The 24,862-nt window shown below is 41.0% G+C and overlaps 2 protein-coding genes across 4 annotated transcripts; both read left to right on the top strand.

Moving 5' to 3' along the window:
• Nucleotides 1–3,515: 3,515 nt before the first annotated feature.
• LOC308100569 (galactose mutarotase-like) lies at nt 3,516–7,120 on the top strand (the record flags this gene model as incomplete). Its single annotated transcript, XM_080449636.1, is given in 8 exon segments — nt 3,516–3,689; nt 3,818–3,931; nt 4,413–4,439; nt 4,441–4,533; nt 5,540–5,621; nt 5,813–5,963; nt 6,189–6,363; nt 6,985–7,120. Coding segments are annotated over 8 exon segments (894 nt in total). The 3' UTR covers nt 7,063–7,120.
• A 4,669-nt stretch (nt 7,121–11,789) lies between these two features.
• LOC308101136 (uncharacterized protein) lies at nt 11,790–23,381 on the top strand. 3 transcript variants are annotated; one of them, XR_013934491.1, is made up of 6 exons: nt 11,790–11,983; nt 15,120–15,573; nt 18,683–18,924; nt 19,515–19,634; nt 21,232–21,708; nt 21,794–23,381. XR_013934491.1 is itself a non-coding variant. In XM_080450497.1 (5 exons), exons 1-5 carry the CDS (start codon nt 11,809–11,811, stop codon nt 23,136–23,138), a joined length of 1,059 nt encoding a protein of 352 aa, XP_080306623.1. In that variant the 5' UTR covers nt 11,790–11,808; the 3' UTR covers nt 23,139–23,381. The 3 variants fall into 3 exon arrangements, 2 of the variants coding, with proteins under 2 accessions (XP_080306623.1, XP_080306622.1); XM_080450497.1 differs by lacking the exon at nt 21,232–21,708 and having other exon boundaries at nt 23,071–23,381; XM_080450496.1 differs by having other exon boundaries at nt 21,232–23,381.
• The last annotated feature ends 1,481 nt before the right edge of the window (nt 23,382–24,862 follow it).

The raw sequence follows: 24,862 nt of genomic DNA, 5'->3' as shown, positions 1-24,862 counted from the left end.
CTGATTGATCCTGTCTTACCTCACTTCAAAAACATAAATGGCTTTTTGAAGTGACACACCTATTTATAGGATTTTATTTCGTCATGCGTCCCTCTAGCCAATCAAAGACATTGGTGTCAACATATTGACACGTGTCACGTGGAGCTTGACCAATGTTAGCTTGGCTAGGAGGGAGGTGAACACACGGCGGGACGAAGCGAAAACATACTCTCCGCCTCCGGCGGAGACAAAAATCTACTTGGTCTGTGTCTCATAGGAGGGCTGTGGACAGTCCAGAAACCCGTCTACCAGTGACATCATCGTTAGGCAGGATTTTTTTTCTCCAAAAAGATTAAAAATTTTTTATTCCGATTTTTATTAAGGCGAGAACAATGGGATCTATTATTGCATTGCAACTTTCCAGGAATACAAAGCCTGCAGTTTCTATTAGCTTGGATTCCCCATCGATGATGTCACTGGTAGACGGGAACTGTCTACAGCCCTCCTCTGAGACACAGACTGATTAGATTTTTTTTTTACCATTTTATCATGAGCATTAGTGAGGACCTATTATATGAAGATATGTTGAAAAGTGGTGAAGTCGTCCTTTAAGTTAAGGCATAAGACCTCGTACTTAAGACATGCAAAATAGGGCCCTTAGTGTTAATTTAACTCTGTGTACAAATGGAACCAATGGTCCATTTGTGTTACAGATCAGTAAGGGTCCTTTTGGTTCCTTTTTAAATTAACAATTAGGTGGGGGACCCCTGGAACCCCCCTCAAGGACCCCTCATTTTGAGAAGCAGTGGTTGAACTAATAGATCTTCTGGTTTCTTAAAGCTTTTTTTCATTATCGGGATAGCTAGCTGCATTATTAAATTATATATCATGATAAATATCTATCGATCAATATGGAATGAATTATCGTGATAATGTTTGCCATATGGCCCAGTCCTAACTAGAATCAATATTTTGACCAAAACAAGTACCGATTTAGAATCAAGATTACCTTCAATGACCACCACTACTATAAAACAATGAGACTATAAATACATTTATGTAGATATTAAGCATCTAATAGATTATCCGTTTATCTCATTTTCTATTCTGCTAGAATTCCTTGCTGTGGAAGTTTCTGCAGAACAGCAGGAGAGGAGCCCCATTCTGGTCCAGGAGGAACCAAAGCCTCCTCAGATAAAAGAGGAACAACAGGGGCTACTTCTAAGACTAGAGGAGGCTGGTGGGTCAGTGTTGACATTACTAGCAGTTAAGAGTGAAGATGATGATGATGAAAACAGACAGAGAGAGCCTCTAACCAGCACCTCAGCTGAACCATTGAAAACACAAGAGGTCTATGGAGCATTACAACCAACTAGTGATGTCCAGCTCATCTCTCCTTCACACTGGTCTGAATCTGACACTGAAGACAGTCTTGAGTGGGAGGTGACCAGGGAAGCTCTGTCAGCTTTAAGCACTCTGAAATCACACAAGACACACCATGTGGAAGGACAAAGATTGTCTTTGAGCAACAAGCTGTCCCAGGACCTGACTTCATCAAAACAAACCACGAGGTCAGGAGAGAAGCCATTTAGCTGTACAGTTTGTGCCAGAACATTTAAACGAAATGCAAATCTAAAGGAACACCTGAGGACTCATACAGGGGAGAAACCATATAGTTGTACTGTTTGTGGCAAAACCTTTTGTCAAAGTGGAAGTCTTAAGATTCACGTGAGACTACATACAGGGGAAAAACCCTTTAGTTGTATAGTTTGTGGCAAAAGCTTTAATCAAAGTGGAAGTCTAACTTTGCACATGAGAGTACATACAGGGGAGAAGCCATATAGTTGTCCTGTATGTGGAAAACGTTTTAGTAAAAAGCAAGTTCTGAAGAAACACATGGTGAATCATACAGAAGAGAAACCTGTAAATTAAACGGTATCAGGAGCTTTTTTCCACAGAAGCCATCCAACACACATTATGTAAAGATCAAACATGATCATTCATGCTAATCCAGTATGATGAAAATAAGTCCTACATCGGAGGAATCACACAAATCAGAAAATCTCAACATGACCAAAAATGTAACCCAACTAGATGGTCATTTCTCAGCTGTACACTTTACAGGAGTAGCCTGGGTGTAAACCATCCCGGTCACGCAAATTCACATTATCATGTCTTCTGCAGACCGTGCCCCAAGCGCTGGGTGGGTGTTTTGCAGAAACCTAAAAGTGGAAGAGCAAATCAGCGTCTGTCAATCACAGGGCCTAGAGTGCAGACGCTGATTGGCTCTTCCACTTTTTGTTTTCTGCAAAACGCCCACCCAGCACTTGGGGCCAGATCATGTAACTGGGATGGTTTACCGGGCTATTACAGGGGTGCAAAAAATTACATAAAAAAAATGTCAGAACTGAAATTGCTTACTAAATATGAAAATAATACATTCCACACTCCATTATCTCACAGGGAAACTCACCTGTTTTTAGGGTAGCTAGTTTAGTCTTTAATATGATCGTGCAGTAACATTACAAGATTTATCCCTTTCTTCTTCTGTCATGTCAAGTCAAATAAAAATAAATTCAATTAAAACAATCCTCGTTTTAAAACAAAAGTGTCACTTTCAGAAAATGAGACATTACAATGTAGAGTTGATTCAAGATTGAAACGGTAGTCTTCTTCACATGCTCATACAAGTATGTACAGTGAATTGTTGGTATGGTAGTGGCCTACTCCACCACTGCTAACGTTGTCCAACATAAATAAAAACGGAATATGCATGACTCCAAATTTGGGCAAGGTTTCAGCCAAATCAAAACCCCATTGGTTTCCATTATAAAATGTAAGTTAAAGGACCACTTCACTCATTTTCAACCTATTTTCATATAATTGGTCCTCAGTCCTCACTAATGCCCCGTTATATGGTCCCATTTGTATGGTCACAAATATATATGGGTACTAGTAATGAAGTGTTGTGGAGAAAAAGTATAACATACTAACGTTATTGGTAGGTGGGGGTGGGAGAACCAGCATCAGTATACACAGACATTGGTGTAGAGTGATATATCAACACACTTATGGGCCAACATTGGTTGTAAACTATGACTGATCAGCTAGGTTAATTTTGGTGAATAATTTTCTGTTATCTTTATGGCAGATACTATTAATGAATGTGTACATCCACAAGCATGGACATGCACAATGTGTCAGAAAGGTGAAAAATGCTGTTCATATTTTCATCGCTGTTACTGCTTTTTTTATGTCAGTACTGAGAAGGTAAAACAGAGAAAGGAACCTGCTCTATTTGTTTTCATTCCGTGGGATGATTTTAGCCTATAGACTAAAAGTGTCATACGTCTCAGAGTATAAAACAGAGTAATAACTTGAGTAAAAATTGCCCTTTTGGGGCGCACCGTTGTCAGACCGGATTGTGCCTCAACGACCACATAATTGCAATGCCCCTGGTTCAATTCAAGCTGTATCAGCCTGTAGCTTCCTCTCTCTATATATCTCTCTTATCAAAATAAAAACAAAATAAAATAATGTGGCCTGTGATTGCAGATTATTTGTCGAACCCGCGTTATTTTGGTGCGCTGGTGGGTCGGGTGGCCAACAGGATTGCTGGGGGCAAGTTCACAGTGGAAGGAACACAGTACCAGCTGGATATTAATAATGGACCAAATGCACTGCACGGTGGTCTCAGAGGCTTCAATAAGGTACTGTATGCACTGCAGTATGCACACACACTGCATACAAGAGGCAAGTTTCTATTTGAATTAATTTCATGTTTGTATCGCTATGCCCTGCTACACCTGTTAACTGTATTGTCTGTCTCTCTGGTCAGGCTATCTGGCTGTCTGAGATCGTGGAAGGAGGCGTACGTTTGAGTCACACGAGTCCAGATGGAGATCAGGGCTATCCTGGAGAGCTCCAAGTCTCTGTGACCTACAGTTTACAGGTACATTACAACAATAAATTTCACTTAAAATGCAGTAACTGACAGTCACGAAAGATACAGTAATATGATATATCTAATCGAAATTAGTGTTGTTTAATCAACAACAGCATGTTAGGTGTTGATTTCAACTCGCATCAGCATCAGCCAGTGAGTGGATAAAGCATGAGGATTGTGGTCTAGCTGTGTAAAACTAACATGAGAAATGTTTTGCACTCATAATGATGAATGATGGTAGCCTGGCATTGGCCAGACTTATAACGTGGATTCACTCTCACGTGATACCAGGGAGTGAACGTGAGAGTGAATCCACGTTATCAGTCTGGCCAATGCCAGGCTAGAATGATGATACCTCAGAGATAGAATTATATTGATGTACAGATCTGGGGAATCTTCAGCACTAATACATACATCAAAGGTTCCCAGGTGCACAGTAGTCTCCATCAACATGAAGTCAATCCTTTTTTCTGTCATTTTGACATAGTTCATCAGCTCACGGTTGTTTCTTGCATGGGGAAACCCTCACAGCCCTGTACCAGGCCCGCTCCACCAGAACCACCCCCATCAACCTCACCAACCATTCCTACTTCAACCTGGCTGGACAGGTAAGACTACTTGTCTACTGAACTGTCTTTGCTACATAGTTATACTCGGTCATGTAACTAACAGCTCTCCAGCCGGAACCCAGGGACGTTGTGATAATGGGGTCAACACACTGGTCAGCTACTGGTGCGCCCCATTTACTGAACTATCAACTGTGCATTAACCATGTTGCCCATTTGCCCACAAGTTGTACTTGTGTCTGTCCGGTTCCTATACCTGGCATGTGTTTTTGTGTTGTTGTTGTGTACCTGCACCATCGTTGTCCACCAAGGGTATTAATGTAGTTTTTCTGATGACCTAATCACAGTATGTGAACAGAATGGAGCATCATATACTGTGTATAGCTTGTCACCCAGGCATTGACATTTGAAAGGATAAACCCCTTGAGACAAATCATATTGTTTCTAAGGGCTTCCCAGGCAATAATTTGAGGATCAAGGCATGTGCGAGCCTTGCACATTTGCTACAATAATTCCAGCCAGTCAACAGTTAGATTACCCCCATTGATACCGGCCTCGGCTCCCTTATAAGCAGGGGTGCACTGGTCGCTTCACGTGTGTCAGTATTCTTTTCACGCACAGGTACGGTACGGATGTGCACGCACATCCACGCGCGTGCAGCCGTGCACGCTAGAACAAGTCCCCCTCAATTCATGATCCAAGTAACCAAATGGCTACTTTTCATAACATGTTTACAAGTGAGTGTGCAAATGCATCCTCATTCCTCGCATAGGCTACACGGCAAGCAACACAGCATTTTGGCTTCAGTGGCCGATGCTGCCAGAGTCCTATCTGCACGCAACAATGCCTCAGCCACCGTTGAAGAAGAGAAAGATACTTGTTCAAACCAAACTTTTAGTTTCAGCTCCTATAATTCAAGGTATTCCTTGAGAAGATTTACAAAGACAAAAACTAAGCTAAAAAACATCATCATTTCCTATACAGTATTTTGTACTATAGACTATAGTAACCTGTGTGTGTGTGTGTGTGTGTGTGTGTGTGTGTATAGGGTGCATCTAATATCTATGACCATGAAGTGTCCATCAACGCCCAGTCTTACCTGCCGGTGAACGAGACATCAATTCCTACTGGTATAAATGTGTTCACTTGACCAAAGCACACACACACACACACACAAATAATGAAAAGTATATGAAAAAATAAAACACTTTTTACAGTGGTAAAACAGATCTACTTGATTTCATGTGTAATCATTTCATTCAATGCTTGAATTATTGCTGTTACAAAGCCTTTCATTCAGGAAGCCCCTCCCTCTTTACAGGAGAGGTCAGAGCAGTGGAAGGCACGCCATTTGACCTCAGAAAGCCTGGTTTGATTTGCTCTCGTCTGAAGGAAGTTTCAGGACCAGGATTTGACCACAACTTCTGTTTGGCTTCACCTGGGGACCCCTGGAAAGAGAGACCTGCAGCCAGGTGAGATGCATCAGGGATGCATTTTTCCATCAGTGAATATGGGCAGAACTTTGAATATACACACAGAAACATAGCACAGCAGAGTACATCATATAGGAAATGGATTATGGAAATGATTATATTTGCTGTAGTAGGCTGCAGTATAATAAGAAACCTTCCTTCTAATTACAGTTTTTAATCTCCCTTCTACCTTTTTTCTCCCCTTTCTCCCCTTTCTCTTAACAGGGTCCGTCACCCAGCCAGTGGGCGGGTCCTGGAGGTTTCAACCAGCCAACCAGGAATCCAGTTCTACACTGCAAATTTCCTGGATGGCTCTCTGACTGGAAAGGGTGGAACCAGTTACATGAAGCATAGCTCCTTCTGTCTGGAGACTCAGAACTGGCCTGATGCTGTGAACCAGGTACAGTACCAACAAACCACAGCACAGCAGAAACACATTGTGACATGTTCTGTGTGTGGAGTTTACATGTTTTCCATGGGTGCGTCTCAGGTCCTTGATTAAAATCCTTGTTTCCTACACCTGCGTCTTTTACTTGCGTCGTCCCTCCCACTGTTTAAAAAAGGAAAAAAAGAACAAGAGGCATTAAATGAGATGAAGAGCATTCAAAAAAAGAACCATCTTCTGTTATCGATCAGTATCACTGCAGGAACATTCCCTGGACCAAACAATGCATACTATAATACCAGAATGCTTTGCTCTAGCTTTACATTCGTCCTCAGCTAGTCTCGCACAGCCAGTGGAGACGTATGTAGCTGCAGAGAATCACCATTGACCTGACCATTCAAATATGTTGTTGGTGAGGTTACTTCACATTTGTGGCCCTCAAATATGTTGTTGGTCAGGTTACTTCACATTGTGGCCCTCAGCCACATACTGTTAAAGTTATGCCTGTAGTTGTCCTCCAGCCAAGTGGTTTTCATAGCCAGTGACATCAGAATGTACATCAGTGTATGACAGGCAACCAAGAACAAGACCATGACCTTTCATAATTTGTCTCTTCTCTCTGTGTGATTTGTATAGGGTTCATTCCCGGACTCTCTTCTGCGTCCAGGTGAAGAATATCGCCAAGTCACACATTACACCTTCACTACCATCTGACCTCTGGACGACAGACGGTGCAACTTTTTGTGTTTGTTGCATCCCCTATGGGCAGAAGTCAAAGCTCTTTCGGAGGTGCACTCTATAGAGGCCCCTCAACATGCATTGTTTACACAAATCACCCAAAAAAGAGCGAAGATGTCTGTTATATGTGGATGCATATTGAATCGCACATGAGATTGTACTTACAAAAGATACACAACACTTTACACTAAAATATTGTCGGAAATGTACGACCAGCTTAGTGAATGAGGCCCAGTAAATTGGTATTAACACGATCAATTGCCCAATTGCACCACTCAGAGAATGTTTCATCCAGTTCAGTTTCCCACTTGTTCCTAATCTTGACTAAAGGGACCATATCAAAACAGGTGAGAGGGATAAATATTTGAATTATGACCTTTTTGACCTGGTGTAAGTGTTAGGTCATCCTAAGGTTGGTCTCTCAGAGTAAGAGGGATATTGAGTTTTCACAGAAATGTCTGATCAGAAAGTAGTCTCGTGTTACCAGACTGTTGCCTCCCACAATTTTCAAATGTTTCCGGCATACAGTCTGGGACTCGGAAGCTCTGATCATGATTAGAATATAAACCGGATGTGGAGCCTCCTCTCCATTTCCGTTTCGTCTTTACAGTCGCGCAAATTTATCCTAATATAAATACAAATCATCTAAGTATACATAGCTTGCTGCTTAGCAGAAATGGAAATTAAAAAGTAAAGTGTAAAGATATTTTAAAATGTATTTTTGTGAACGGAAGTGCCAGTTTCCTCTCGGATTTTGGGAGTTGTAGTTCCAGACTCTATAGAGCATTCAGAGATTGTGGAATAGTTGTCTGGCTACGCGAGACTAATCAGAAAGTAACACAAAGGGTTACTTTGGGGCAAATTATACTTAGTGCATTCCATCAAAAAAAAACTACTTAAAATTTGGTAAGACCTTTGTCTCTCCAGATTAGCCAATTAAACCCTACAGGTACACATTTAAGTTGACCAAGGTCCCCCAGGGCTATATAACTATTTACTATTTACAAAACTATTTTACAAAAATAATTCATTGTATTTTATTCAGAACTACAAGCCCTGGGATGTGTTGTGAGGTAGATCTGATTCCTTCTTCTGGTGGACACGTTTTTTCTCAAACTTGAGAAAATGTAATGTACGCTAAGACATAGGCTCAGTTGGGATGTAATGTCAGTGCTTTAATACTTCAGACTGATAAGCCATAACTAGAATGTGTATATATTAGCCATGGTTCACATGACGCTTGTATACAAGCGTCATGGTGCCGAGTCCCCCTGGTCTAAAGTTGTGTTCGATTTTTTCACATTGCCATCTCTCACATAAACATAAACGTTCAGATTTCAAATATAAAGTGCTTACCACCGAGCCACGGATGTTACAAGGCGATGCGGACCGCGATGAGTACCCGTATCTCCCGTATTGTTCAATAAAAAGCATTTTAATCCCATCGCCGGCCATTTTCTCCAAATTGTCTCCGATACTTTCAACCATGCGACACTAATGGTTGGGAGGTGTATTGCACTCTGATACATTAAAAAAAAATGGCCGGCGATGGGATTAAAATGCTTTTTATTGAACAATACGGGAGATACGGGTACTCATCGCGGTCCGCATCGCCTTGTAACATCCGTGGCTCGGTGGTAAGCACTTTATATTTGAAATCTGAACGTTTATGTTTATGTGAGAGATGGCAATGTGAAAAAATCGAACACAACTTTAGACCAGGGGGACTCGGCACCATGACTGTCATGGTATGACAGTCATGTTTCAGGGCTAGTGTATATATATGTTTTTATTTTCTTTAAAGGGTTTGTTCAGATTTTGAGTATTTTTTGTAGGAAATACTTACCATTAATGTAGTGGTTGCAACGGTATTAATTGATTGCCCGAGTCCCGTGGTCAGAGTTATGGTCCGGTTCTGATGAATATGAAGTAGTTCCGGTAGATTAGTAGATTTGGTGGGGTCCGCTCATTAAAGATAAATTAATTTTAAAAAATTGCGTCATTTGTATTGTTGACCTATTTCTACCATATAGAGCAGGTTTCGTTCAATTTCGACCCCTCTGTCACATGGTACTATTTTTTGTGTCATATTTTGTGCGTGAGTAGGCTGCCGCGGCGCAGTGATTCTGGACACAAACATTAGTACCATGTGACAGAGGGGTCGAAAAATTGTAATACTGCTGTATATGAAAGGAAAAAAATAGGTGTCTTTGAAATTGTAATACTGCTGTATATGCATAATTGTGCTGCACACTCTGAATACATTTGAACAAATAAAAACATATTTGGTGCTCAGCACTCATTTTCTTGTTATCTTCTCCTAAATTAAAGGTAGGGTAAGTGATTTGCTTTGGTTAAAATAAGTGTTAAATAGCTCTATATTCTGATGGTACTCATTGCTATGGAGTGTTTGTTCAGTAACAGGAGTCTCCATGTCTCTCCACCTCTTTATTAAACAGAAAATGCATTTTTGTTTCAGTTTCAGTTTCATTTCCAATTTTATCCAACCAGGACAGAGAACTCAATCAGGATACAGATTAAACTAGTGAAATTGGAAGTGATGACACTAAGAAATGAGAAGACAAAATTGGAACTGGAACACTATACAAATTAAGCTTAAAAATGGGTACTTTCTCCTGATTGGCTGAGATTTTGACACCTACCGAAAATTTTATTTTCTGTTTATTAAAGAGCTGGAGAGACGGGGAGACTCCTGTTACTGAACAAACACTCTATAGCAATGATTACTATCAGAATATAGTATTTTAACCTTTTAACAAAATACTTTTTGTTTTAACCAAAAAATATCACTTACCCTACCTTTAAGTGCATACATGCATGTCTAAATCAGGTCCTATGTTACACAGATTTTGTCCAAAAACCCAGCTTGCTGATCGGTCCAGGGGTGTGAGATTAGCTCCAGACACACAGACAGACCCTCTTATAGACAGTTGGCCTCCTGTAAAGTGGGACTCCTGTAAAGTATCTTTCTCTCTCCTGTAAAATGTCAATGATTTTCACGTTGTCTATCTGCAAATAAATGCGATTATTAATTGATTGTATACATGTATATATATATATATATAATGCGAAACGCAATGCGTTTTGAGCTTGTATCATGTCAGTCTGTGACCTCGGACATACCTGTGGACTACACCAGGTACAAATGACTTTTTTGCTGCACTCCCTCATGGAGCTACTTGCGGATTATACTAGGGTCAGTCCACCCTAGGTGGACACGCACTGACCTTTTGCACCTTAATCCCATGTATAACGCACTGACGTTTTTGTCTTTTTTATTGTGCTTTTTTTCTCTAAGCACCTTAATGTCCATATGTATATCATGCACAGTATAAGTATAACATGCACAGTATACATACATTGCTGCTATGCTCAGGCACCTTAGTTTTTTTATTATCTCAGGTACTTTGTAAATATGTAGATAACTTGTCTGGCCTTCTGTTGCTCTCTTGTTTTGATCTCCTTCCCACTTGCCCCCCACCCCTCTTCTTCTCCCCCCCCCCCCCCTCTTCTTTCTATGGAAATTAACGTTGCGATGGGATAGATGTACAAAAACGAATTTCACCCACTTCTTTACCTTGTAAACCTGTGATGTGACAATAAAACTGATTCTGATTCTGACTGTCTGTCTGTCTGATATCATGGTTGCGAGACTGGCATCATAGACCAGGATATAGACCTGGGGCGGCCATAGCTGAGTGGTTAGTGAGCCCGCCTAGGGAGCCAGAGGCCCTGGTTGTCCCAGGTACGATTCCAGGCCAGAACAGCATAGGTGTCGATGAAATGAAATTTGTCCCTGAGCAAGACTCTTAACCCCTAATTGCTCACAGGCCCTCATTGGAAACAAGCCCGCAAGGACTTTATGAACGTCCTGTTAAAAAGGAATTATAGGTACCAGCGAGTGAGCTCCATATATGGACAAGTGCAGATGAGGTGACATCAGCTGTATCTAACATCTAACCCAGGTTCAGGGTACGCTACAGCAGACCTTGCGTAGAGCAAACAGGGCAGTGTTGAGCTTGAGGCTTTATTTCAGTCATTTCAGTGTATCATGATGTCAGTATCATGTTTTGTGAGTCTTGTGTTGACTGGATAACCATCAAATGGATCTGTACAACCACGACCAGCAGGTGGCAGTAAGCATCAAATCACCCCCAGGATCAGCACTCTGAGAGGCAACCAACCCGGAAGTTCTTTATGTTGAATGCAGGGTTGCCATGTCTGCTTATTATAAGCGATGTTGGGCTTGTTTTTCTGTAAAGTCGCTTGATGGTTGCGTTTATTTGGGCTTCTTTGGGGTGTTTACTGATGTGAAAAACCAGTGGTTCTCAAAAATGTCATGTCAAGGACCCTCAAATTAATAAGTATTTGTCTGTGGATCCCCATCTGAAAATATTTTGTTTTCTTTAAAAAAAATAATAGCAGATCTACAACCTCACAATGCATCGTGACGCGTTGTGAGCTTGTAGATCATCTGTTTTCAAATAACCGTAGCTAGTCGCTTCTTTTGGGCTTGTTCTCATAGACCTGGTTGCTTATTTCTCTCGCAAAACCTGGCAACACTGCAACCAACGCGGAAGTGCTTTGCATTGTTTATGTTGATTGTTGAACAACGGACCTCTCTGCGTGTTGTTGAACAATATCTCGTGTTCTCGACAAACAAGCAAGTATAGCTACGACTTTAACATTTTAGAAAAACAAATGGAAATGGCTGACATGGATACATTGAGATTGTTTGTCAATGAACGACTTACTGCGGTTGCCGAAGACATATTAGCTGTGTTTGTCAGAACTATTTTAGGGTATCAGCAACAGATAGACATTCAGCGGAGACAGCTGGATATTCTGAATCCCAGAGTCAAATCTCACCTCTCAGGTTTGCGTGTTATCTTTTATAAACTTTGTATTTTTTTTTTTTAACACAAATGAGTAGTTTCCCCCGAGTCTATCGTCCCGTGAACAAACCACTGTGTAGTGTATGTTAATGACCGAATGATATGCACACAATAACTTTTCAGTCGAGATGTGAACAAACAGCTGCCTGTACCAAAGGAAACAAAGTCTATTCTTCTCGCGCGGCTGGGTGGGCAAATGTTAGGGTTTGTTTTGTTTTGTGTTGTTTGTACAGTTTTACTTGCGTGTTACGGTGTGTCTTGTATTTAAAAGAGAAAAGAAAACATTAAAAAAAATATGTCAAAATTGTAATCTTAAGGTAGTGATATTTTATGGTAAAAACAAAAAATATTTTAGATACTCATTGCTGTTGCAGAGCGTTTGTACAATAACAGGGGAGAGAGGGGTTTCCTCGTCTCCCCAACTCTTTAATAAACATAAACTACATTTTCAGTTTGCCATTTTGTCAATTCTATTCAAAAGGATAGTCAAGTGTACAGCCATGGTTCACATGAGTCATGACGCTCGTCTGTCACAAGCGTCATGGCGCAAGTTGTTCCTGGTTTTTTAAATGTCTACATTTACAACCCTTACATCTACATAAGCGTTCAGATTTCAAATACAAAGTGCTGACCCCACGGCCATGGATGTTACAAGTTAAAACGCCCGGGTCTAAGTACCCGTATCTTCCGTATTGTTCAATAAAAAGGATATTAATCCGATCGGTGGCCATTTTCTCAGAATTTTCTCCATATTCTTTCAACCTCGTGACCCTATTGGATGGGAGGTGTACTGCACTCTGATACACTATAACTCTATGAAAAAATGGCCGCCGATTGGATTAAAATGCTTTTTATTGAACAATACGGAAGATAAGGGTACTTAGATAAGCACCTTATATTTTTATATAATAACGTTTATGTATATGTACGGGTTGTAAATGTAGGAAAAAAAAAAAAACAGGAACAAGTAGTGCCATGACTGTCATGATATGACGGTCATGTTTCAGGGCTAAGTCAAGTGTAGGCCAGTAATGCAACTAAAGTTGCCGACTGATAGCTTAATTTTTCTCTAGTAAATACAGGTCTAGTAAATACAGGTCTGTCAGATATGAATTAATTAAATCAATAAACAGATGAAACTGCTTATTAAAAACAATATTTGGGTTTGTTCTAGAGAAGAGATCTTACAAGCGTCAGAAATGCTTAGAGCGAGGTTCCAGATATATTCTTATGAAGTTTAAAGGTATCATGACATTCATTTTCACTTTTTTTATTTTCAATGTTTTATTTGGGGTTTTATGACCTCAATTACACCCAAAAAATCTGAACTTAGAACATTCAGTGGATTTTCTGTGGTCTGGGGTTTTCTGAATAATTAGGCTGAAAAGTAATCTGAGCTTGGCCCTTCGACAGTGAGGTCACAGTCAATTAATCCCGCCCACTCTCCTCCTCGCCCCTCCCCTCCCCTATCCTTTCCTTTGGGGGGGGTGGAGCAGAGGCGATGATTGACAGGCAAAATCCCTCACCAGCGACACCCGCAGGCAAATATTTCTTTTTTCATTGCAGTTGAAAAGGCTTTAGAAATGTGAGAGAAAAACACCTTCCATGGATCACTGGAATGGAATTTTCACTTAAAACTTTTTGTACACTTTTGAAGGACCAGGACAAAGACTTTGAATGTGGTGTAAAAGTGAATGTCATTAAACCTTTAAACAGAGATACAGAGTTTTATACATATAGCGTGGGTTTACGCCTTCCGTCATCATCGGTCGGCTGTGGTCCCATCTACTCTTGGTTCGTTTCCTTGGCAACCTGGGTCATTGTGACACTTATACTGTAAACAATCCAAGGTTAATCTACTATCTATTATTGTTTGTCATACCAGAAGGAGGCCATCAAACCAAAACAATGTTGCAGGCCCTGCCTGAGAGTGTACAAGCAGTTTCAACCATATGGCACCTAAGCCATAAAACGCCATAAAACTCAACAAAGAAGAAGTGTACCTACCTATGACAATATTGACTTTGTCAATGTCTTGTAATTGTCTTTGTTAAAGGGATATTTCACCCAAAAAAAAACTGTTTTTAAGTTGCTTGATTCAGTATTTAGATATTTGATATTCATTTTATCAGCCCCCTTCCTATACAAACCCATTATAACTTCAAACTCCATTTTTAGCATGTTCGATTAATCAAAAACACCCGTCCTTGCTTCTGGTGACTCACCCTGCCCTCCTAATACGTGAGGGCGCCGTGTTTTTTCGATGCCTTTTTTTCATTTCTTTTTAATTTCTTTTTTTGAAAAAAAATAAAAAAGTAAATACAAAAAAAATAAAAAAAATAAAAACGTTAAAAAAGTAATAAAAAAAACACAGCCCCCTCGCGTATTAGGGGGGCAGGGTGAGTCACCAGAACCAAGGACGGGTGTTTTTGATGAATCTCCAGGACACCAATCTAGGCTACAATACGGTACTACTTCTTTCAGTTTTCACTAAGATTTGTCTTGCACTGTAAAATCCTCTGGGCCCTATTTTGTGTGTCTTAAGTACCAGGTCTTGTAACTTAACTTAAGACCTGGAGGCATGGCCAATATGCAGTCTTAAGTTAAGGCATAAGACCTGGTACTTAAGACATGCAAAATATGGCCCTTAGTGTTAATTTAACTCTGTGTACAAATGGACCATTGGTTCCATTTGTACACTCTCTGAGTTACAGATCAGTAAGGGTCCTTTTGGTTCGTTTTTAAATTAACAATTAGGTGGGGGACCCCGCCCTGGAACCCCCCTCAAGGACCCCTCATTTTGAGAAGCAGTGGTTGAACTAATAGATCTTCTGGTTTCTTAAAGTTTTTTTCATTATTGGGATACACTAGCTGCATCATTAAATTATATATCATGATAAATATCTATTGATCAATATGGAATGAATTATCGTTATAATTTTTGCCATATGGCCCAGTCCTAACTAGAATCAATATTTTGACCAAAACAAGTACCGATTTAGAAGATTACCTTCAATGACCACCACTACTATAAAACAATGAGACTATATAAATACATTTATGTAGATATTAAGCATCTAATAGATTATCCGTTTATCTCATTTTCTATTCTGCTAGAATTCCTTGCTGTGGAAGTTTCTGCAGAACAGCAGGAGAGGAGCCCCAGACTGGTCCAGGAGGAACCAAAGCCTCCTCAGATAAAAGAGGAACAACAGGAGCTACTTCTAAGACTAGAGGAGGCTGGTGGGTCAGTGTTGACATTACTAGCAGTGAAGAGTGAAGATGATGGTGAAAACAGACAGAGAGAGCCTCTAGCCAGCACCTCAGCTGAACCATTGAAAACACAAGAGGTCTATGGAGCATTACAACCAACTAGTGATGTCCAGCTCATCTCTCCTCCACACTGGTCTGAATCTGACACTGAAGACAGTCTTGAGTGGGAGGTGACCAGGGAAGCTCTGTCAGCTTTAAGCACTCTGAAATCACACAAGACACACCATGTGGAAGGACAAAGATTGTCTTTGAGCAACAAGCTGTCCCAGGACCTGACGTCATCAAAACAAACCACGAGGTCAGGAGAGAAGCCATTTAGCTGTACAGTTTGTGCCAGAACATTTAAACGAAATGCACATCTAAAGGAACACCTGAGGACTCATACAGGGGAGAAACCATATAGTTGTACTGTTTGTGGCAAAACCTTTTGTCAAAGTGGAAGTCTTAAGATGCACGTGAGAACACATACAGGGGAAAAACCCTTTAGTTGTATAGTTTGTGGCAAAAGCTTTAATCAAAGTGGAAGTCTAACTTTGCACATGAGAGTACATACAGGGGAGAAGCCATATAGTTGTCCTGTATGTGGAAAACGTTTTAGTATAAAGCAAGTTCTGAAGAAACACATGGTGAATCATACAGAAGAGAAACCTGTAAATTAAACGGTATCAGGAGCTTTTTTCCACAGAAGCCATCCAACACACATTATGTAAAGATCAAACATGATCATTCATGCTAATCTAGTATGATGAAAATAAGTCCTACATCGGAGGAAGCACACAAATCTGAAAATCTCAACATGACCAAAAATGTAACCCCAACTAGATGGTCATTTCTCAGCTGTACACTTTACAGGAGTAGCCTGGTTGTAAACCATCCCGGTCACGCAAATTCACATTATCATGTCTTCTGCAGACCGTGCCCCAAGCGTTGGGTGGGTGTTTTGCAGAAACCTAAAAGTGGAAGAGCAAATCAGCGTCTGTCAATCACAGGGCCCAGAGTGCAAATGCTGATTGTCTCTTCCACTTTTTGGTTTCTGCAAAACACCCACCCAGCACTTGGGGCCAGATCATGTGACTGGGATGGTTTACCGGGCTATTACAGGGGTGCAAAAAATTACATAAAAAAAATTAGTTAAACACAGCTTCAGAATATTCATTCACCTAAATGTCAGAACTGAAATTGCTTACTAAATATGAAAATAATACATTCCACACTATTATCTCACAGGGAAACTCACCTGTTTTTAGGGTAGCTAGTTTAGCGATTGCACTAAGTCTTTAATATGATTGTGCAGTAACATTACAAGATGAATCCCTTTCTTCTTCTGTCATGTCAAGTCAAATAAAAATAAATTCAATTAAAACAATCCTCGTTTTAAAACAAGAGTGTCACTTTCAGAAAGTGAGACATTACAATGTAGAGTTGATTCAAGATTCAAACGGTATTCTTCTTCACATGCTCATACAAGTATGTACAGTGAATTGTTGGTATGGTAGTGGCCTACTCCACCACTGCTAACGTTGTCCAACATAAATAAAAACGGAATATGCATGACTCCAAATTTGGGCAAGGTTTCAGCCAAATCAAAACCCCATTGGTTTTCATTATAAAATGTAAGTTAAAGGACCACTTTACTCATTTTCAACCTATTTTCATATAATTGGTCCTCACTAATGCCCTGTTATATGGTCCCATTTGTATGGTCATAAATATGGGTACTAGTAATGAAGTGTTAGTATAACATACTAATGTTATAGGTAGGTGGGGGTGGGAGAACCAGCATCAGTATACACAGACATTGGTGTAGAATGACCATAGGTCAGAGCATATAATTTGGAAAATTGCATCTTCCCTGGGTTACTGTGATAGGATATATAACTATATGTTGCAGCCAAATGAAAATGTGCAGAATATAGACTACTCAGAATGTGAATAGAATAAATTATCAACCGGGATATACAGAATATACAGTCATGCAGCACAAGGATGACTGAAGTATGTACAGTATGCTGTAAGAGCATTGCAGTAATCCTGTGATAAAAGCATGCATTAGTCTCTCGGTCTTGGCTTGAGAGAACCAACCTTATTTTGGCAATATTCTTAAAATGATAAAATGCAGTCTTGGTGATGTTCCTGATGGAAGGATTTTGCTTAGTGACTTCATGCCAAAATCTTTAAATTTGTAGCCAGGGTTTCTCTCTGGGCCTTAGCAAGCACCAATAACCAGTCAGTTGTCCTGATTCAGCTGTAGAAAGTTATAAGCAATCCATGCATTAAAGGGATACTTCAAAACCCCCAAATTACTTTTTGTCTATCAATTACTCACCCTGTTAAGCCTTGAATTCATGGAGAATGTATTATTTTTGTTGCATGCCTTCACGGTGAATGAAGAATCCAAAAACAAAGAAAATACTTGCTGAATTGAAGTAAATACTTAGCCAAGCCATTTAGCCATTAATGACAGCAAAACATATCAAGAATCACTTTATAAACTCCACCACAAATCATACACAACATTGCATAACGCCATGTTCAGTGACATGAGTTCCCTAAGATCCTCTCGTATGATTTAAATCAGGGTAGTGTGCAGGTACATAGATGAGGTTCATGACGCTTTGGCCACAATTTCCCGTTAATGTCCCATTCACACCAACAGCGGAAGTGGTTTTCCTCCCCAAGTGTTTTAACACTTAATGGGTGTGCACAAAACATCCAAGTCACCTTTGTGTGTATGCCTAGTCCACACGTGCTTCTGTTAGGTTGCCTGTCTCGCCGCAAATCTTACCGAAAAAGGTGAACTCTCAGCTTTTTCACACTGCTTTTTGCTGGCTCGTGCTGCAACGAGGTCAGTCCTCACCATACCCAATGCAAGGAACCACACTGCTTTTCTCAGAACGCGGAAGTGGAATACTGCTGTTTGTGTGTATTCAGAGTTGTGCAACTGTTGTTAAGTTGTACATACAGTAGAAATGCAATAAAAAATAAAAGCATGTGGTAAAACAATATTGTTTGCACACTTGCACGCTTGGGGACTGATCTCACACTTACATATGCAAGTTTGTGAATTGATAGCATTTGCTTTGACACAACTGAAAAGCTTTTAGAAAGTAACTGGCAACTCTGATCTCTGATCTACTGCTCGCTTTATCGTCTCCACCAGGCCAAAGGCAAGCAGGAACATAGTCTGTGTTTGTCTCTGGGGTTAGGCTCGCAAAATGCACTGTGCACACTGCCAGTAGGTCAACTTTGTACCTCCCAGCATTTTTTTTTACGTGTTGCTATGCAACACGTTCTGAGCTTGTAGATAGGCTATTGAAGAGATTTGGTGTAGAGGGTAAAAAAAGAGCTGACTAAATACAGAGTGGACCCCAGTCTAAGTGGTTTTAAAGTGTCATCCACTGTGTCAGCCCCATTGTCCCAGGATCCAGTCATCATCAGCCTATATCAAGGGGGGAAACCTGTGGCTACATGGATGGCCTGGACTCATACTCTGTCATGGGGTCAGCGCCAGGAACAGGGTCAGGGTCCGGGTCGCTTGAGACGGTCAAAGAACACTGTGCTGTCTGCAACGACTATGCCTCTGGGTGCCACTATGGTGTGTGGTCCTGTGAGGGCTGCAAGGCCTTCTTCAAGAGGAGCATCAGCAAAGGTAGGCAGAGATTTATAACCCCTTTAATATCTCTCTGAGTGTGATTCATCATTCATTTGTCAGAAATCATTGTTTTAATTTAATGTCAAATCTTCAGCAGTTGATTATAGCGACTCTAGCGAGGAAGCATGCTTTCAAAGAGCATTTTGAATGGGCCTGTAGATCCATTTGGTTCCATTTGTACACTCTAACACTTAAAACACAGGATTTTACAATGTTGCTTCTGTCACATACTGTATATATTATGGAAACTCTAGTTCATAGTTCATTCCCTTCATGTGCTTTATACTGTATAAACGTGGGGCACTGTGCCCCATCACAATTTAGTTGTTGGTGCACTGTTACATTGTTGGAGCTTGCAAAACAATCTTTAAGGTTTTAATTTGATCCAGGATAACACATAATGCAAAAACGTACAACTGAATAAAATACAACTTAAAATGAATGGAGAGGCAACCTCTTCCCATGGCAGCCTACACTCCTACTGAACTATTTCAATTATATTCTCTGCAGACTCCACGAGAATATACAAATGTGTCAACTCAGCGCTGACACATTTGTAATAATGTTTTTTTTCACCTTGTTTCTAGGTAACAAAGGCCGCAATGACTATCTGTGCCCAGCGACTAATCAGTGCACTATCGACAGAAACCGAAGGAAGAGCTGCCAGGCGTGCCGTCTTAGGAAGTGCTACGAAATGGGCATGAGCGGTGGGTAGAGACCGTATTCACACATACTCACACCCACTTGCATGCATCTCTGGTCAAGTAAATCCTACGTTTCGCATATTTTTCAGAGCCACCTTGTTTTTCTGCATTTATGGAGCATTGGCACAGGCGTCCTCTTGAAACTGGCTTACTTTAACAAGCAGCGTATGGAATACAACATAGTTTTATTTAATTAGTTCCCAACATCCAATTCTATTTGTATTATCCAATTCATTTATTGTTTGTTATCTTCATTATTTATTTTTTTATCTTTCACGTTTTCACCCCTGGGCTTTGTTTTGTATCTCATTTGCATATCCTTTTTTGGGGGTTAGGGTTAGGGTTAGTCAATCAGCCTCAGGTCTAAATCGGCCTCAGGTAAATGGTTAAAGTGGTTAAAGGTAAGGTAAGTGATTTTCTTTGGTTAATATAAGTGTTAAATAGCTCTATATTCTGATAGTACTCACTGCTATAGAGTGTTTGTTCAGTAACAGGAGTGTCCATGTCTCTCCAGCTCTTTATTAAACAGAAAATGCTTTTTCAGGTCGGGAAACCAATTTACCAATTTACTCAATCAGGATAGAGAACTCAGACAGGATACAGATAAACAAGTGATATTGGAAGTTAGGACACAAATAAATGAGCAGACAAAATTGGAACTGGAACAATATCAAATTAAGCTGATAAATGGTTACTCTATCCTGATTGGCTGAAATGTTGTCACCTACCTGAAAATGTATTTAACGTTTATTAAAGAGCTGGAGAGACGCAGAGACCCCTGCTACTGAGCAAACACTCTATAGCAATGATTACTATCACAATAGAGATTTGACCTTTTAATAATAAAAAAAAAAAATTAACCAAAAATATCACTTATCCTACTTTTAAAGGTCTTAAAATACACATTAACATGAGTCCAACATAATAGAAAAGATAAGTCAACAAACAAAACAAAAACATACATTTACATAACATTGATGATAGTGCTATCACACAAGTCTATGAAATCTATGAAAAAGTTCAATCTGCAACACAATTTGATACAATATGTATAAAATTGCTTCATCTCGGCTTCATCCCTCTCAGCTAAGGGGTCCTTGGCATGAAAGACCCCTGCTCTAGAATAGTTGGCAAATAAACACAAGTTAATAGGAAAGATGTGATTATCCATCTCTCGAGCATGCTGCCGTTATTGATGTCCTGCCAACAATGGCAGTGGGAATAGTGAGCGGGTTGCTGAATTCAGATTGAGACTAACTTTAATTTGGCCTTGAAATGCTTTCTTGGAGTTCAACAACCGATTAGCCCACACTATTGTTTTCATACCTCTTGAATCACACCCAGCCATTTACATACACCTTGGCAAGGACAACAGGATACAATGTTATGTGTGTGTAGGGAGATGTTACAGTGGAGAGGGCTGATAAGTAGCTGTGTGTGTGTGTGTGTGTGTGTGTGTGTGTGTGTGTGTGTGTGTGTGTGTGTGTGTGTGTGTGTGTGTGTGTGTGTGTGTGTGTGTGTGTGTGTGTGTGTGTGTGTGTGTGTGTGTTCACACGTATGTCTCTAATGTGTTTTTTGTGTGAATGTCTCATCACAACAGGTATAAGAGCACGTGAGAGACTACCGCGTAGGAGTCGTATGCAACATTGTGGCATCGTTGAGAGAAACCCTCTAGAGAGGTGGTGCACAGAGCAGCTCTGGATGAGAGGAAACACAACAGCCCAAGAGGGAGAGCAGGGGGGGAGGATGGGACTATGAAAAAGGAGGATGAGTTAAATAATGATCACCGAGGCAGTTTTTGTTGCATGGCTGCATCAGCCCAAGCTGTAAAGGCAGCCCTCGGTTGGATAACATGGGCAATAGTGAATACCTGGCGATAATTGTGTGTCACATACCCATAGCCTTATTTATTCACAAAAGGTGAGGATAAAGCCTTTACATTATACTGTCAATGAGGACCTGTCCCAGCAAACAAAATGGTAGTCTTGCTGGGATTTTCTGACAGTGTGGGAGTTGGCTGAGAACATGACAGGTGCTGCTGGCGAGCCCTTGTTGGTACGCAGCAATTCCGTGAACTGTCAAAAGGTTGCTTATTTATGTATCTGTTTATCTGCTTTTGATTTGAATGCTTCGGTAGAAAAACCAATAAACAAAGTAAAAAGAAAAAAAAGTTGCTAATTTGTTTTCCAGTCTTCAGCAATTAATTCTACCAAACCATTTGCAACCGTGAAGCCACTCACTATGACATTTCAGCACATGGCGGCACTTTAGCTTGCTACATGGCCTTCAAATCTAGATATAAAGTGGTCCCCATATATGGGCATATTACGTTTGTTACGCCCACCCAACATGTTAGGCTTGTGATGCAACTGCAACTCCTCCACTGCCGCAGTTACCCACGGTGTCCCCCAGGATTCAGTGCTTGGTCCCTGCTCTTCACCATATACAGTACACCCCTCGGACAGATCCTCCGCCACCATGGCCTTCAATTTCACTGCTATGCAGACGACACGCAACTTTACCGCTCCACCACGACCATCACCACAGCCACCCACTCCACCTGCCTCAGACATAAAAACCTGGATGCAAAAGAACTGAAATTCAACTGCAATAAATCGGAAATCATCATCATTGGCCCCAACTCCCTTACCCGCTCCACCAAGGACATCTCACTTATCGACGTCTCCCTTGTCACAACCTTCATCCACGTCCGCAGCCTAGGTGTCATTTTCGACCCTATACCCTAATATGTTCAAAACTCAGCTGCCCGCCTGCTCACCAGTATACTCCAGAGACCATATCACACCAGTCCTCCACAACCTCCACAGGCTGCCTGTCAAACAAAGAATCCAATTTAAAATGCTGCTCACCATGGCACTCCACAACCTGGCTCCCCCTACTTCTCTGACCTCCTCAAGCCGCATGTTCCGTCCCGCTCCCTCAGGTCCGGTGATGCCGGCCTCCTGGAGGTCCCCAAGACCAGGCTCCGAACCTGGGGCGACAGGGCTTTCTCGGGGCTGCCCCCTCCCTCCGGAATGCACTCCCTAAACATATCAGAGACCCTCCCTTCAAAACCACCCTGAAAACCCACCTGTTCAGAATTGCCTTTCTGAGTTTACTTTGATCTCAACTCTTGTTTTTAGTATTTTATTGCTTTTAATTCTTATCTTTTTGCTTATGAGTTCTCTTTTTTTCCCCTTCCCCCCTGACCCTCACACACACACATGTAAAGCGTCTTTGAGTACTTAGAAAACAGCACTCCCGCAAGTACTTGTCGATGCGCTCGCCAAGTTTGAAGTAGGTCAGTCCCATATATGCACATGACCATATATGGGCATAGCGGTGGGATCTGTGCCTCTGGACAACTGAAATTTCAGCAAGCCTACATCTGTCAATGTACTGAACATTTTTCTTTTGTATCTCTTCTGTGCATTGTCAGCTCCAGCAATCCCCACTTCAACAGCCCTAAAAGGAATGCAGTGGAATCGGGAAGTAGGCTACACATAAAATGGTTGTGTGATAACTGCATTGGTGTGGTTTAATTATGATATATATATATAAATAAATATATATTTACTACATTTAAATATATATATATTTTCAATAATAACAGAACCTTAATAATGTAAGCCTGCTTTGCAATAAATATTTGCAGATAAAAATAAAAGGTGAACAAAAAACAACTTTAGCAACTTGTAATGTGTACAATTTGACTTCCTGGGGCCTATTTCACGAAAGCAGAATTAGGGGTTAAGCTTGGATTTAACACCTATCCTGGCTTAATTTAGCCAGGATTAGCGATGAATCGTGAATTATCTTGCCAGATTAGTTTAGCCAGAGCACCCTGGATAAGTTTATCCATGACTCAATTTCACGAAAGAAAATTTACGCAATCCTACCTTAGTTACGATGGAAATTTAGCTGTGAAGTTAGCCTGGTAGGGACCAGGCTAAAAGCCAAGCTTACTTAATCCAGTGCCTTGTTCTTCAAGTTTTTCCAGTTAATTCAACACGTGTTTGTATATGGACTCATTTTAATGACCCTGCATTCAAATAAAACGAAATAAATACAATAAGATATAATCAATTTAATTATATTACTGAAATAGTGTGGCCATGAATAATAATTGTTTCACAATGACTCATGTGATATGTCATTGTCACTCTGTTAACACTTTCAAGTTCATATTGTTGTTAGATGTTTGATAATATATTACAGATTTTTTTTTATATTATAAAAAATGTCTGACAGACATCTTGGCTCCCGGGGAGACATCAAATTTCTCTTTTGGGTCTTGGGACTCAAGACCCAAAAGAGAAATTTGATGTCTCCCCGGGAGCCTGGGTCTTGACTGGGACTCAAGACCCAAAAGAGAAATTTGATGTCTCCCCGGGAGCCGGGAGCCGGGACCCAAGCCTCAAGACTCTTGAGCTAAAAAGTTTGTGAACCACTGCCATTTAGAATGGTGGTTTTCAACCTTTTTCATGCCAAGGACCCCTAAATTGATATACATTTGGCCGCAGACCCCCTTCTGAAAATATTTTGTGCCAGGGACCCCCAGAAGCAAAGATTTGAGTTAAAATGTTCGCTTTAAAAATGTATATATATTTCAAATAGTAATGGAATAGTTTGGTGACCACAGGAGAGACTGTTGACAGCCGGAATGTAGACGGCATCCCGGGAGCAGTATGGGTTAGCGCCCCAGGCTGTGTCTTCCGTGAGGAAGAAGCCCAACAAACCCACAGTGAGGCCTTTAGGAGGGCCATTCAAGCAATCCGCAAGTGGAGCCTGCAGTACCACCACGGCCCAAGGAGCCATCACGCCAGAAGGAAATGTTTGGATCGGGGCGGTGCACCAGATCTGGCGCAGCGCTCAGGTCCTGGACCTGGTGAGACGAAGGAGGAGCCCGGCCAGGAGACAACCCACAGAGCCTAGTCCCTCCACGTGCCAGAGCCTCCCCGAGTCCCGGCAGAGTACTTCCGGAGAGGCGGACTGAGTGGCCCTGTCTTTCCCTATAGTACTGACCGTGGGTAGCTACTGGGACGTAAGTCGGGGCTTGATCAACCCTGGCTGGGTCACCTGGGCGAGGGTGTATGTTGTATGTTGCGAGACCCGAAACACCCGATGACCCCAGGCTACAACACTGATGATACGTCCCAGTTGCATCCATGTGATGTTTTTCTTTATTACAAAGATATGCACACATTTTCTACAAGCTCATAGCACGGCAC

The sequence above is a fragment of the Gymnoscopelus braueri genome (assembly GCF_963280865.1).
Source record: "Gymnoscopelus braueri genome assembly, chromosome: 14".
Lineage (NCBI taxonomy): Eukaryota > Metazoa > Chordata > Actinopteri > Myctophiformes > Myctophidae > Gymnoscopelus > Gymnoscopelus braueri.
The sequence above is the reverse complement of the archived record's forward strand: the minus strand, read 5'-3'. Positions and strand labels throughout refer to the sequence as shown.